Source organism: Oreochromis niloticus, linkage group LG8 (assembly GCF_001858045.2).
Source record: "Oreochromis niloticus isolate F11D_XX linkage group LG8, O_niloticus_UMD_NMBU, whole genome shotgun sequence".
Classification (NCBI taxonomy): domain Eukaryota; kingdom Metazoa; phylum Chordata; class Actinopteri; order Cichliformes; family Cichlidae; genus Oreochromis; species Oreochromis niloticus.
The window spans coordinates 19,536,129-19,547,619 of NC_031973.2; the positions used below are offsets into that span (position 1 = coordinate 19,536,129).

General features: G+C 37.6%; 2 protein-coding genes across 5 annotated transcripts; both read left to right on the forward strand.

Moving 5' to 3' along the window:
• Nucleotides 1-1,528: 1,528 nt before the first annotated feature.
• Nucleotides 1,529-5,211, forward strand: LOC109203269 (uncharacterized). 4 transcript variants are annotated; one of them, XM_025909724.1, is made up of 6 exons: nt 1,529-1,637; nt 2,734-2,769; nt 2,942-3,160; nt 3,267-3,547; nt 3,629-3,776; nt 3,876-5,211. In XM_025909724.1, exons 1-6 carry the CDS (start codon nt 1,604-1,606, stop codon nt 3,917-3,919), a joined length of 762 nt encoding a protein of 253 aa, XP_025765509.1. In that variant the 5' UTR covers nt 1,529-1,603; the 3' UTR covers nt 3,920-5,211. The 4 variants fall into 4 exon arrangements, with proteins under 4 accessions (XP_025765509.1, XP_025765510.1, XP_019218285.1 ...); XM_025909725.1 differs by having other exon boundaries at nt 3,890-5,211; XM_019362740.2 differs by having other exon boundaries at nt 3,654-3,776.
• A 998-nt stretch (nt 5,212-6,209) lies between these two features.
• On the forward strand, nt 6,210-10,770 carry LOC102080655 (low affinity immunoglobulin gamma Fc region receptor II-a). The gene is made up of 6 exons (XM_019362739.1): nt 6,210-6,295; nt 7,709-7,744; nt 7,918-8,136; nt 8,243-8,524; nt 8,631-8,765; nt 8,865-10,770. Exons 1-6 carry the CDS (start codon nt 6,262-6,264, stop codon nt 9,146-9,148), a joined length of 990 nt encoding a protein of 329 aa, XP_019218284.1. The 5' UTR covers nt 6,210-6,261; the 3' UTR covers nt 9,149-10,770.
• The last annotated feature ends 721 nt before the right edge of the window (nt 10,771-11,491 follow it).

The window sequence follows — 11,491 nt, forward strand, 5'->3', positions numbered from 1 at the left end:
AGGGAGGGGAGTGTGCAAATAATATGAGACGCCTGTGGTCCACGTGAGGTCAGCCAAGATGTGAACAGCAAGGAATTTTAAAGGTCTCTACTGCAGAGTGCTTAGTGTGCATTCATTTCTTGAAGTCCATCTTTTGTGAAGAACCAGACTCACAGAACTCTCTTTGAGTCTGATTATGGTATTTAAACAGAGATTCACTCAGGTTGTTAGTTGTTGATGAGACTGAGTTGTGTTGTTTTATGTGTCGGCTGGTGGAAAAATAAAAGTGCTTCACATTCTCTTAGGTCTGTTGCTCACTCTGCCCAAGAATTCCTGTATTTACTTTGGAAGTCCAGACTCCTGCAGCTCAGTGTTGCTCACCAACTCATACAGTTGACTTGTACCAAACTGATCCCATTATGGGGTAGATTTAATTTAATTCACTCCAAAATAAACAAATAAATAAATAAAATCCCCATAAATTGAAGATGTAAATTGTAAATATAAAGCAAAAGCCTCGGGTTTATTTTTCGGTCTGCACATCTTTGCTATTATTCCAGGAATTTCAAACAGAAGCCAGTAGTTTTCACCTCTGCCAAAAGGGGACTTTACCTCAGAATGACTCGCATCATCAGTCCAGTTATGATTATTAATCACAGAATTTAGACCTGAAGGCTCTTGCTGAGATATTATAGCTTTCCTTGCTTCATAACTTTACCTGTAATTCGTAATGAAATGCTTCTCTATAGCAGTGCTCAAGTCACAGATTTGAAATCTTCATTGACTTTTTTTTAAAGCTGCTTTTGGCATTTTGACTGTTTTTGCTTTTGAACCTTGACTAATAAGAACTCTTTTCTTTTTACAGCTTGTCTCTTAACCTTTATACTGCACTTTGTCATTAACGGTACTAACTACCAGACAAATACAGCATCCTATATGTTTAGTTGTCTTCAAAGAGACACTTGGGTTCATTGGGTGCATCTGCTGCAAAACACACAAGACAGCAACAAAAAAATTAAATTTGATATTTTCTCAAAAGAAGAATAATGTGCCACTGTACCTTTCACATGAAAAAAAAAAACAACTATATTTTTGTGCTAAACCCACTTATTTTTGTGCTGTTCTATTAAGTACAGCACAAAAATAAATATTTAAGTATTATATATATATATAATATATATAAGTAATATATAGTCTTATATGTATTTAAGATCTTATCTAGGGAAGTGTGCTCAGTTACTTATGTGATTCTTCTGTGAATAAAATCTGTAAATAAAAAACTGAATTCTGTACAAACAAAATATGAAATATGAAAAGGTCTTTATGAAAAAAAGAACAAAATATATAAATAAATAAATAAAATAGTGCACTTGAGTGGTTTGCTTCAGGTGTTCTTCATCATTATATGGGGTAAGCATGTATGTTCAATACCTTTAGTGTCCCCAGAGTATACTAAGGTGATTAGATAGTTTTAAAAACAATAGTTTTCATCCAGTAGTATTATGGATGGCCCTCCCCCAACTTCCTCAACATCCCTAATTTAGGGAAGCAGCCAGTTAGTCACTTGTTACTCCTCCGTGACTGAGTTAAAGTGAAGCTTCTGTTGCCCGTAGAACCTTTGATCATGGGGAGTGGAAAGCATTTGCTGCTCATTGCAGGTAAGAAAACCAGCTGAGACATTCATCTATTATGAATTATATAAAAATATTTGACAGTTTCGCTGGAGTCATTTAATTTGAAGAGAAAAGCTTTGTGAGTTCTGAAAAATGATTTTATGAAGCAGCATGATGTTTATGAAGGAGTATTAGGACCACATTAAGAAAAAACATGATTAAAGTCAAAAATCTAATTTAAGACAAAAGTTGCATTGTGGAGATTCCAGTGGCTTTATCAAGGAGAATTCTCCTCTTAATGAATCGGGTTTTTTGTAACAAGGACGGATTTTTTTTTCTCTTTGCGCACATAAACACAGCCTGGTGATAAGTTTAAGGACGTTGAAAACATGGTGCAGAACGCTGCGTGTGGTCAGACGGAAAACCACACAAATGTAGAAGAGTGAATTTTTACGAAATGAAATGACTGGTAATGGACAGATGCAAGGAAACAGGACTGATGGTTACACCGTCACGCAATAAAGATGTTGTCTCACAAGACGGCGGATTAATTAGTTTCACTCATCTAAACAAGGCATTTTGTAGAGGGCATTGCAAACATGGCAATTTGGTAATCTGCACGTTTCGACTTTTTTCTCAAAATGATCAATATTATTATTTTTTCTTAATGTGTTGAATAAATTTAAAGTTAAGCAGATATTTGACAAATATTAGATTCCATCCATGCATTTGTCCAGTTCAGGGTTACAGCGGCCTTTGCATACTCAGCTGTCAAAGGGGAGAAAGGAGGGGGGGGACACTAAACAGGTCACCAGTCTATCAACAAATTTTTAGCTTGTTTATAAACTGTAAAATGTGTTTACAACACCCAGTGTCTCATAATTACAGCTGAATTGGACAAATACTAATTTATACATAATAAAAAAAATTCTTAACCCTAACCGCAGTAATTTTAGGTCACTCTGAGTCACAAATGTATTTTTATTTTTATTTAAAAAATAGTCTGTGAATTACTAGGTTACTAAGTTATTCTCCTTTGTTTTAACAGTGCCAGTACCTGCTCAATGTCACACAGATAAAAATCTCATTTGGTGGTAAATTTGTTCAAATTAAAAAGCACTTTTTTGCTCTTTTGTTTCAGTGTTGCCACTCCTGGTAAGATGTCAAAAGCCACAAGGTAATCCATATTCACTTACTTCTAAAAACGTCACTTGTACACGCTGTACTGCATTTATTGGCTTTTATTATTTGCTCAGAGTAATAAGTATGTACAACAATGTAATTGTAGTTTTTTTTAGAAGTGCTACACAAATACTTGATTGCATTTTTTCTTTTTCTCTCCTTTTTAGTTTCGATGGTACCTGCATTTAAAATGGCCTTCATTGGGGATACAGTTTACTTAAAATGCAATCCAAGTGAAAGCTCAGTGACATGGCACAAAGATAATGGTGAGCGAATCGTCGGAGAAGACACTTTGAAAGTGGAAATTAAAAACTCAAACGATGGAGGCTCTTATCAGTGTGAGACCAGTGGGACAAAGAGTGACCCTCTTTCAGTCAATGTCACGGGTAAATTCACAATCAACACATATTAGAGCTCAAACTTCCACAGATCTAAAGATAAATCCACAATTCACACATAATAATGATCTGATTTTCTTTATTTGTCCTGCAGAATCTGGTCTCAGCGCTTCACTCACCATTGAGACAGGCCATCAGAACATGTGGAAGGGAGGTGCAGTTATGCTGAAGCTTGAAAATAAGGATGGTCTGCAAGGGTGGAGGTGCTGGGTGTACAGGGGTGGAGAAAAGCCAATAATGGTTTCACTGAAATTGGAGGGCGTCAGTAACAGTATGGTGTTTACAACTGCTGACCTCAATGTTGATGAGACTATTTACTGGTGTACGGATAAGGGTCGAACTCTCAGAAGTAACCAAGTAATTCTCACCACCTCTGTAAGCATATTTTTCATTACATCTTCAGTTTTATTGAAATGAAGTTAATGGGAGTACGACGAGGAGACTCATGACTATTAGATTTATATATTTTCTGTTCCCACAGATCCATGCGAGCTTCCAAAACCTGAGGAGTGGAGGTTGGGGGATGGTGTTGGTGGGGATATTGTTGGTTGCTGGGGGGTGTTGGTGGTGGTAATTTTACGACGTAGGAGAAGAAGTGAGGGAGGTGAGTAGCTTTCTTTTGTTTCTTTGGATTGTTTACTGTTTTTTAGGTATAGTAACAGTCACTGTATTCATACCACACTGCATGTCGTACTTTTCTCAGGGCGGATTTATGAGGATGTGGCGCTGAGATCAAAAGAGGAGTGAGGTGATGACAAGTATGAAACTCTGGAGAAGGCATCTGGGAGGGAGCGCGAGTACGACACCCTTGCAGGAGCATCAGGCGGAGAGCCGAAAGATGGCGAATATGAACCACTGAAGATAATTAAAAGTCTCATAGCTCTGTTGACTGTGAGATTGCATGTAAATTTCCAAAGACCAGCAGGCCAATAGTTTCTGGTGATGTCTGCTTGTTTGTGACAAGCTCAAGAGATTGAGTTGTGTTGTTGAGTTGTGTTGTTTTACGTGTCGACTGGTAGAAAAATAAAAGTGCTGCACATTCTCTTAGGTCTGTTGCTCACTCTGCCCAGGAATTCCTGTATTTACTTTGGAAGTCCAGACTCCTGCAGCTCAGTGTTGCTCACCAACTCATACAGTTGACTTGTACCAAACTGATCCCATTATGGGGTAGATTTAATTTAATTCACTCCAAAATAAACAAATAAATAAATAAAATCCCCATAAATTGTAAGATGTAAATTGTAAATATAAAGCAAAAGCCTCGGGTTTATTTTTCGGTCTGCACATCTTTGCTATTATTCCAGGAATTTCAGACAGAAGCCAGTAGTTTTCATCTCTGCCAAAGGGGACTTAACTTTACCTCAGAATGACTCGCATCATCAGTCCAGTTATGATTATTAATCACAGAATTTAGACCTGAAGGCTCTTGTTGAGACATTATAGCTTTCCTTGCTTTATAACTTTACCTGTGACTCGTAATGAAATGAAGAGCTTCTCTATAGCAGTGCTCAAGTTACAGATTTGAAATCTTGATTGACTTTTTTTTAAAGCTGGTTTTGGTATTTTGACTGTTTTTGCTTTTGCTTTTTACAGCTTGTCTCTTAACCTTTATACTGCACTTTGTCATTAACGGTACTAACTACTAGACAAATACAGCATCCTATATGTTTAGTTGTCTTCAAAGAGACACTTGGGTGCATCTGCTGTAAAACAAACATGACAGCAACAGAAACAGGAGGAACTTTTTTAAATTTGATATTTTCTACAAAGAAGAATAATGTGCCACTGTACTTTTCACATGACAAAAAAACTACATTTTTGTGCTAAACCCACTTATTTTTGTGCTGTACTATAATTTAAACTATGTTTAAAGAATTGTCTTATCTAGGGAAGTGTGCTCAGTTACTTATGTGATTCTTCTGTGAACAAAATCTGTAAAAAAAAAATTGAATTCTGTACAAACAAAATATGAAATATGAAAAGGTCTTTATGAAAAGAAGAACTAACCAACTAAATAAATAAATAAATAAAATACTGCATTTGAGTGGTTTGCTTCAGGTGTTCTTCACCATTATATGGGGTAAGTGTTGGGTTTATATTGTGTTATTGTCATTTGTATTAAGAAATATTTAACCATATATGCTTAGAGGTGTATAATCAATTGTGTAGTGATAGGATATGTGATCTTTAGTAGTCTGCAGAACGTTGTGTGCATTCCAGAGTGTTCTGGTTTTCACACCCACATTTTGGGAGCATGGGAGAGGTCGTACCTTGTCTTATTGTTTTATGGTAGGATAAACGTACCTATATCTGTTTTAGTCTAAGTGCCTTTTGTTTAGATGACCCCCCCCCCCCCCCCCCCCCCCACACACACACACACACATACACACAGAGTATTCTTTGTTCACATGTATACCTATGTAAGATGTTATATGTTAATGAACCTATGCATATTCATGTAACCACAATAAAAGGAGTGCTATGGGGAACCTGGCTGAGAGTCTGACAGAGGTCAAGTGGGTGGAACGACACTTGGCTCCAGACAGGCCTCCCCGTGCACGGAAACATAAAGAACCCTGCCTACTTGTGTCTTGTTCTTTGCTGTGTAGCAAATTGTCCTGAACGTTCCAGCGAATAGGTTTATGCTACAAACCTATCATTAAGCATGTATGTTCAATACCTTTAGTGTCCCCAGAGCCCTCTCCTGCATTATCACAGGAAAGCTTTCGGAGTGCTAAAACTTTCCCACCCTTCAAAGTTTCCCAAGCTCCCCTCTTTTAGCTTACTGGATCAGTTTTATCACTTGTGTGAAGAAAATTGCCGCATTCATTCCCGTTTTTCTCTGTCCATAGCGTTATAGGACAAAATAATGCGGAGGAGGATAACTGAGGAAAAATCTAATTCAAAAGCTGAAGTATACTAAGGTGATTAGATAGTTTTAAAAAATAGTTTTCATCCAGTACTATTATGGATGGCCCTCCCCCAACTTCCTCAACATGACTCATTAAGGGAAGCAGCCAGTTAGTCACTTGTCACTCCTCCGTGACCGAGTTAAAGTGAAGCTTCTGTTGCCCGTAGAACCTTTGATCATGGGGAGTGGAAAGCATTTGCTGCTCATTGCAGGTAAGAAAACCAGCTGAGACATGATGCAGGACTTTTGTTTGTTTTTTTTTGTATGAAGCAACCATAGCTGTGAATTATTTTTATAACTTTGCAATTGTAATTTCTTAAACTTGAGAAAGAAATTAAAAACTGTACTGCAGTTAGCATTTAAATAACATGAGTTATCTATTATGAATTATATAAAAATATTTGACAGTTTCGCTGGAGTCATTTAAATTGAAGAAAAAAGCTTTGTGAGTTCCGAAAAATGATTTTATGAAGCAGCATGATGTTTATGAAGGAGTATTAGGACCACATTAAGAAAAAAAAATATTATTGATCGTTTTGAGAAAAAAGTCCAAATGTATAGATAAGAGTTGTTGTTTCTAGACAAACTGCCACGACTGAGTATTAGGACCACATTAAGAAAAAAATGATTAAAGTCAAAAATCTAATTTAAGACAAAAGTTGGATTGTGGAGATTCCAGTGGCTTTATCAAGGAGAATTCTCCTCTTAATGAATCGGGTTTTTTGTAACAAGGACGGATTTTTTTTCTCTTTGCGCACATAAACACAGTCTGGTGATAAGTTTAAGGACGTTGAAAACATGGTGCAGAAAGCTGCGTGTGGTCAGACGGAAAACCACACAAATGTAGAAGAGTGAATTTTTACGAAATGAAATGACTGGTAATAGACAGATGCAAGGAAACAGGACTGATGGTTACACCGTCACGCAATAAAGATGTTGTCTCACAAGACGGCGGATTAATTAGTTTCACTCATCTAAACAAGGAATTTTGTAGAGGGCATTGCAAACATGGCAATTTGGTAATCTGCACGTTTCGACTTTTTTCTCAAAATGATCAATAATATTATTTTTTCTTAATGTGTTGAATAAATTTAAAGTTAAGCAGATATTTGACAAATATTAGATTCCATCCATGCATTTGTCCAGTTCAGGGTTACAGCGGCCTTTGCATACTCAGCTGTCAAAGGGGAGAAAGGAGGGGGGGGACACTAAACAGGTCACCAGTCTATCAACTAATTTTTAGCTTGTTTATAAACTGTAAAATGTGTTTACAACACCCAGTGTCTCAGAATTACAGCAAACAGTGAACTGTGAGAAAAACTGTTTGGCAAATTTTTCAGCTCAGCTGAATTGACCAAATACTAATTTATACTTAATTTAAAAAATTCTTAATCCTAACCGCAGTAATTTTAGGTCACTCTGAGTCACAAATGTATTTTTATTTTATTTAAAAAATAGTCTATGGATCACTAAGTTACTTGTTGAAATAATTCCACTGAACATGCTCTTGTATTCTCCTTTGTTTTAACATTGCCAGTACCTGCTCAATGTCACACAGATAAAAATCTCATTTAGTGGAAAAATTTGTTCAAATTAAAAAGCACTTTTTTGCTCTTTTGTTACAGTGTTGCCACTCCTGGTAAGATGTCAAAAACCACAAGGTAATCCATATTCACTTACTTCTAAAACATCACTTGTACACGCTGTACTGCATTTATTGCCGTTTATTATTTGCTCAGAGTAATAAGTGTGTACAACAGTGTAATTGTAGTTTTTTTTTTAGAAGTGCTACACAAATACTTGATTGCATTTTTTCTTTTTCTCTCCTTTTTAGTTTTGATGGTACCTGCATTGAGAAAGGCCTTCATTGGGGATACAGTTTACTTAAAATGCAATACAAGTGCAAGCCCAGTGACATGGCACAAACCTAATGGTGAGCGAATCGTCGGAGAAGACCCTTTGAAAGTGGAAATTAAAAACTCAAATGACGGAGGCTCTTATTGGTGCGAGACCAGTGGGACAAAGAGTGACCCTGTTTTAGTCAATGTCATGGGTAAATTCACAATCAACACATATTAGAGCTCAAACTTCCACAGATCTAAAGGTAAATTCACAATTCACAAATAATAATGATCTGATTTTCTTTATTTGTCCTGCAGAATCTGGTCTCAGCGCTTCACTCACCATTGAGACAGGCCATCAGAACATGTGGAAGGGAGGTGCAGTTATCCTGAAGCTTGAAAATGAGGATGGTCTGCAAGGGTGGAGGTGCTGGGTGTACAGGGGTGGAGAAAAGCCAGTCATGGTTTCACTGAAATTGGAGGGCGTCAGTAACAGTATGGTGTTTCAAACTGCTGACCTCAATGTCGATGAGACTATTTACTGGTGTACGGATAAGGGTCGAACTCAGAGAAGTAACCAAGTAATTCTCACCACCTCTGGTAAGCATATTTTTCATTACGTCTTCAGTTTTATTGAAATGAAGTTAATGGGAGTACGACGAGGAGACTCATGACTATTAGATTTATATATTTTCTGTTCCCACAGATGCATGGGAGGCTCCAGTACCACCTGAGGAGGGGGGTAAGGTGGGGATAGTGTTGGGGATATTGTTGGTGTTGCTGGGGATGTTGGTGGTGATAGTGGTGGTAGGTTTACGACGTAGGAGAAGAAGTGAGGAAGGTGAGTAGCTTTCTTTTGTTTCTTTGGATTGTTTACTGTTTTTTAGGTATAGTAACAGTCACTGTATTCATACCACACTGCATGTCATACTTTTCTCAGGGCGGATTTATGAGGATGTGGCGATGAGATCAAAAGAGCGAGGTGATGACAAGTATGAAACTCTGGAGAAGGCATCTGGGAGGGAGCGCGAGTACGACACCCTTGCAGGAGCATCAGGCGGAGAGCCGAAAGGTGGAGAATATGAACCACTGAAGCAAGGCGAAACGAAAGAGGGGGTATACCACACTTTAGGGGCGGAAGGTGCGGCGGGTGGAGAGGGTGGAGAGGGTGGATACGAAGCACTGAAGAAAAGCGAAATGAAAGGGGGGTATACCACGCTTTAGGGGCGGAAGGTGCAGCAGGTGGAGAGGGTGGATACGAAGCACTGAAGAAAGGCGAAATGAAAGAGGGGGTATACCACGCTTTAGGAGCGGAAGGTGCAGCAGGTGGAGAGGGTGGATACGAAGCACTGAAGAAAGGCGAAATGAAAGAGGGGGTATACCACACTTTAGCGGTGGAGGGTGCAGCAGGCGGAGAGGGTGGATATGAAGCAGTAGGGAGGAAGGATAAGCCCAGTGAGTCTGCAACAGCGGGCGAATGAATAAAAAAGGAGCTGCGCCACTGCAGGAGAAACAGGTTTAATGCTGCAAACCTAAACCATGCGGATGTGTTGATCTCGATCCCAAAGTTAAGATTCCTTGATTTGAATGAATGTTTAAGAAATCTGACAAACTCCAGGTGTCTTTCAGGCGTGAAAGTGTCAATACAGATTGAGAATTTATAATAAGTAATGAAAATAAATCTGCGGGAGACTGTAGGGAACAGCTGGAGTGAGGTTTTTATAATAACAATTTTTTCAATGGCAGGGAAAAATGTTTCTGATATATTAATTAAATCAAATGACACAGAGTAAAATTTCAGCAAAATCCAAAAGAGCAGCAAACACTTTGTGACACCAAGTCAACAAACAAGCAACACATCCACACTTTACAGTTTAATGTCTACAAATAGTCTGCTTTATTAACTGATCATTTCCTTCAGCTTTGATGCTACAAGCTAATATTTGCAGTGCTAACTATAGCGTTTCCGCTTACATCATTGCACGTTATTAATTCATCTCACAGGAACCAAATGGTTAGTTTAGGCATCATCACATGATTTAGATTTCTCCATCATATTTTTAATGTACTGTATAATGAGCATTTCCCAAAGCTGAGGGATTTTTTTGTGATATATAGCAAAAAAAATTTTTATATGGCCGTAATTAGCTCATCAGCAATGGGATAAATATTTTGCACTGTGAGATTCCTTTTAGCACTTAAGCCACTTTCTTAAATGATACTATGTGATATTTTGATAGGTCAATATCAGATAAACTGTTTTACAAAAATGGTATCATCATTTTTTGAGAATGGAAGCTACAGCCTGAGAGTACTGTGAGTCAAGCTCCACGTTCAGTTATTAAGTGTTTTTGAACTGTTCCTTGTATGAAAATGAAACCGTATATCAATATCAATAACATTTTTCTCTCAATAAAATCACATATACAACGCAGGTGTTTGTGGCTAAATGTGTTGCAGCCAGCCTATTTGACTGGTTTTATTGACACTGTTTTATTACTTTTTCTCTTCTGAAATGCTGGAATGAGACTATAAGATTTTTTTTTTTCATTTTGTTAAAAGGAAAAAGTTTTGCCTTGTTTTTGCTGTTTTGGAAATGTTTTGCTTTCAGGGATTTTTTGTTGTTGTTTTTGTACATATTATTTAATATTCTGTGCTGAAAGACTGTACACGATTCAAGATTCAAAGATTCAAAGCGTTTATTGTCATGTGTGCAAAGAAAAAGCATTTCTCTGTACAATGAAATTCTTTCTCTGCTGTCCACACGCAGATACTGGTTAATATGTACAAACAGATAAAATACAAATAGCAGGAATAAAGGCTTGAGATTATATTATTACTACAAAGAAGTTTTGTGTCATTTTTTATTTATTTATGTCCTGCAGTGTCTCCTGTGCTACAATGTGAGGCTGTTAGTCATGGTCCTGGGTCTGTGACCCAGTTTTTTGTGTATTGTTATTGCAATTTTTAATTTCTAGTATTTAATATAAGTTTAGTTCAGTGCCTCTGAGTTTTTTCTATGGACTTCCTGTTTTACTTTGACGGTGTGTGTCTTATGTTGATGTTTCTAGTTTTGCGTCTCCCTGGTCCCGTCAGTTAATTTGTATCAGCTGTGTTCCCCATCTGGTCCTCATTCCCTCGTGTTCCTCTTATTGTCTGTATTTTCATATGTTCAGCGTCGCGTCGTACCACCGTATCTGCCTGTGTGTTCTGTTCCCGTGTTATTTCAGTTTTAGTATTCTGCGAGCAATAAAGCTGAGGTTCTGTTAAGTTAATTCTGCCTCCATGACTCCTGCACTTTGGTTCTTTTCGTGACTACCTGCACACAGAACATGACACTAAGGCTGGGAGGAATATAATTCATAGCTTTAAAACTTTGAAGGATGGGTTTTAAAATAAAAGCACAATATGTAAAATAGCCTTATGTAATTATCTAACATGTTCAGCTTTAGTCATGGTGTTTATGTGTTCGTGTATCAGTGATAGGGATGCATACACCCATCTGTGATAAATTGCAGGTGTTACAGATAAATTACAGCTGTTACAGTTTCTCAGCTGAACAGTTAG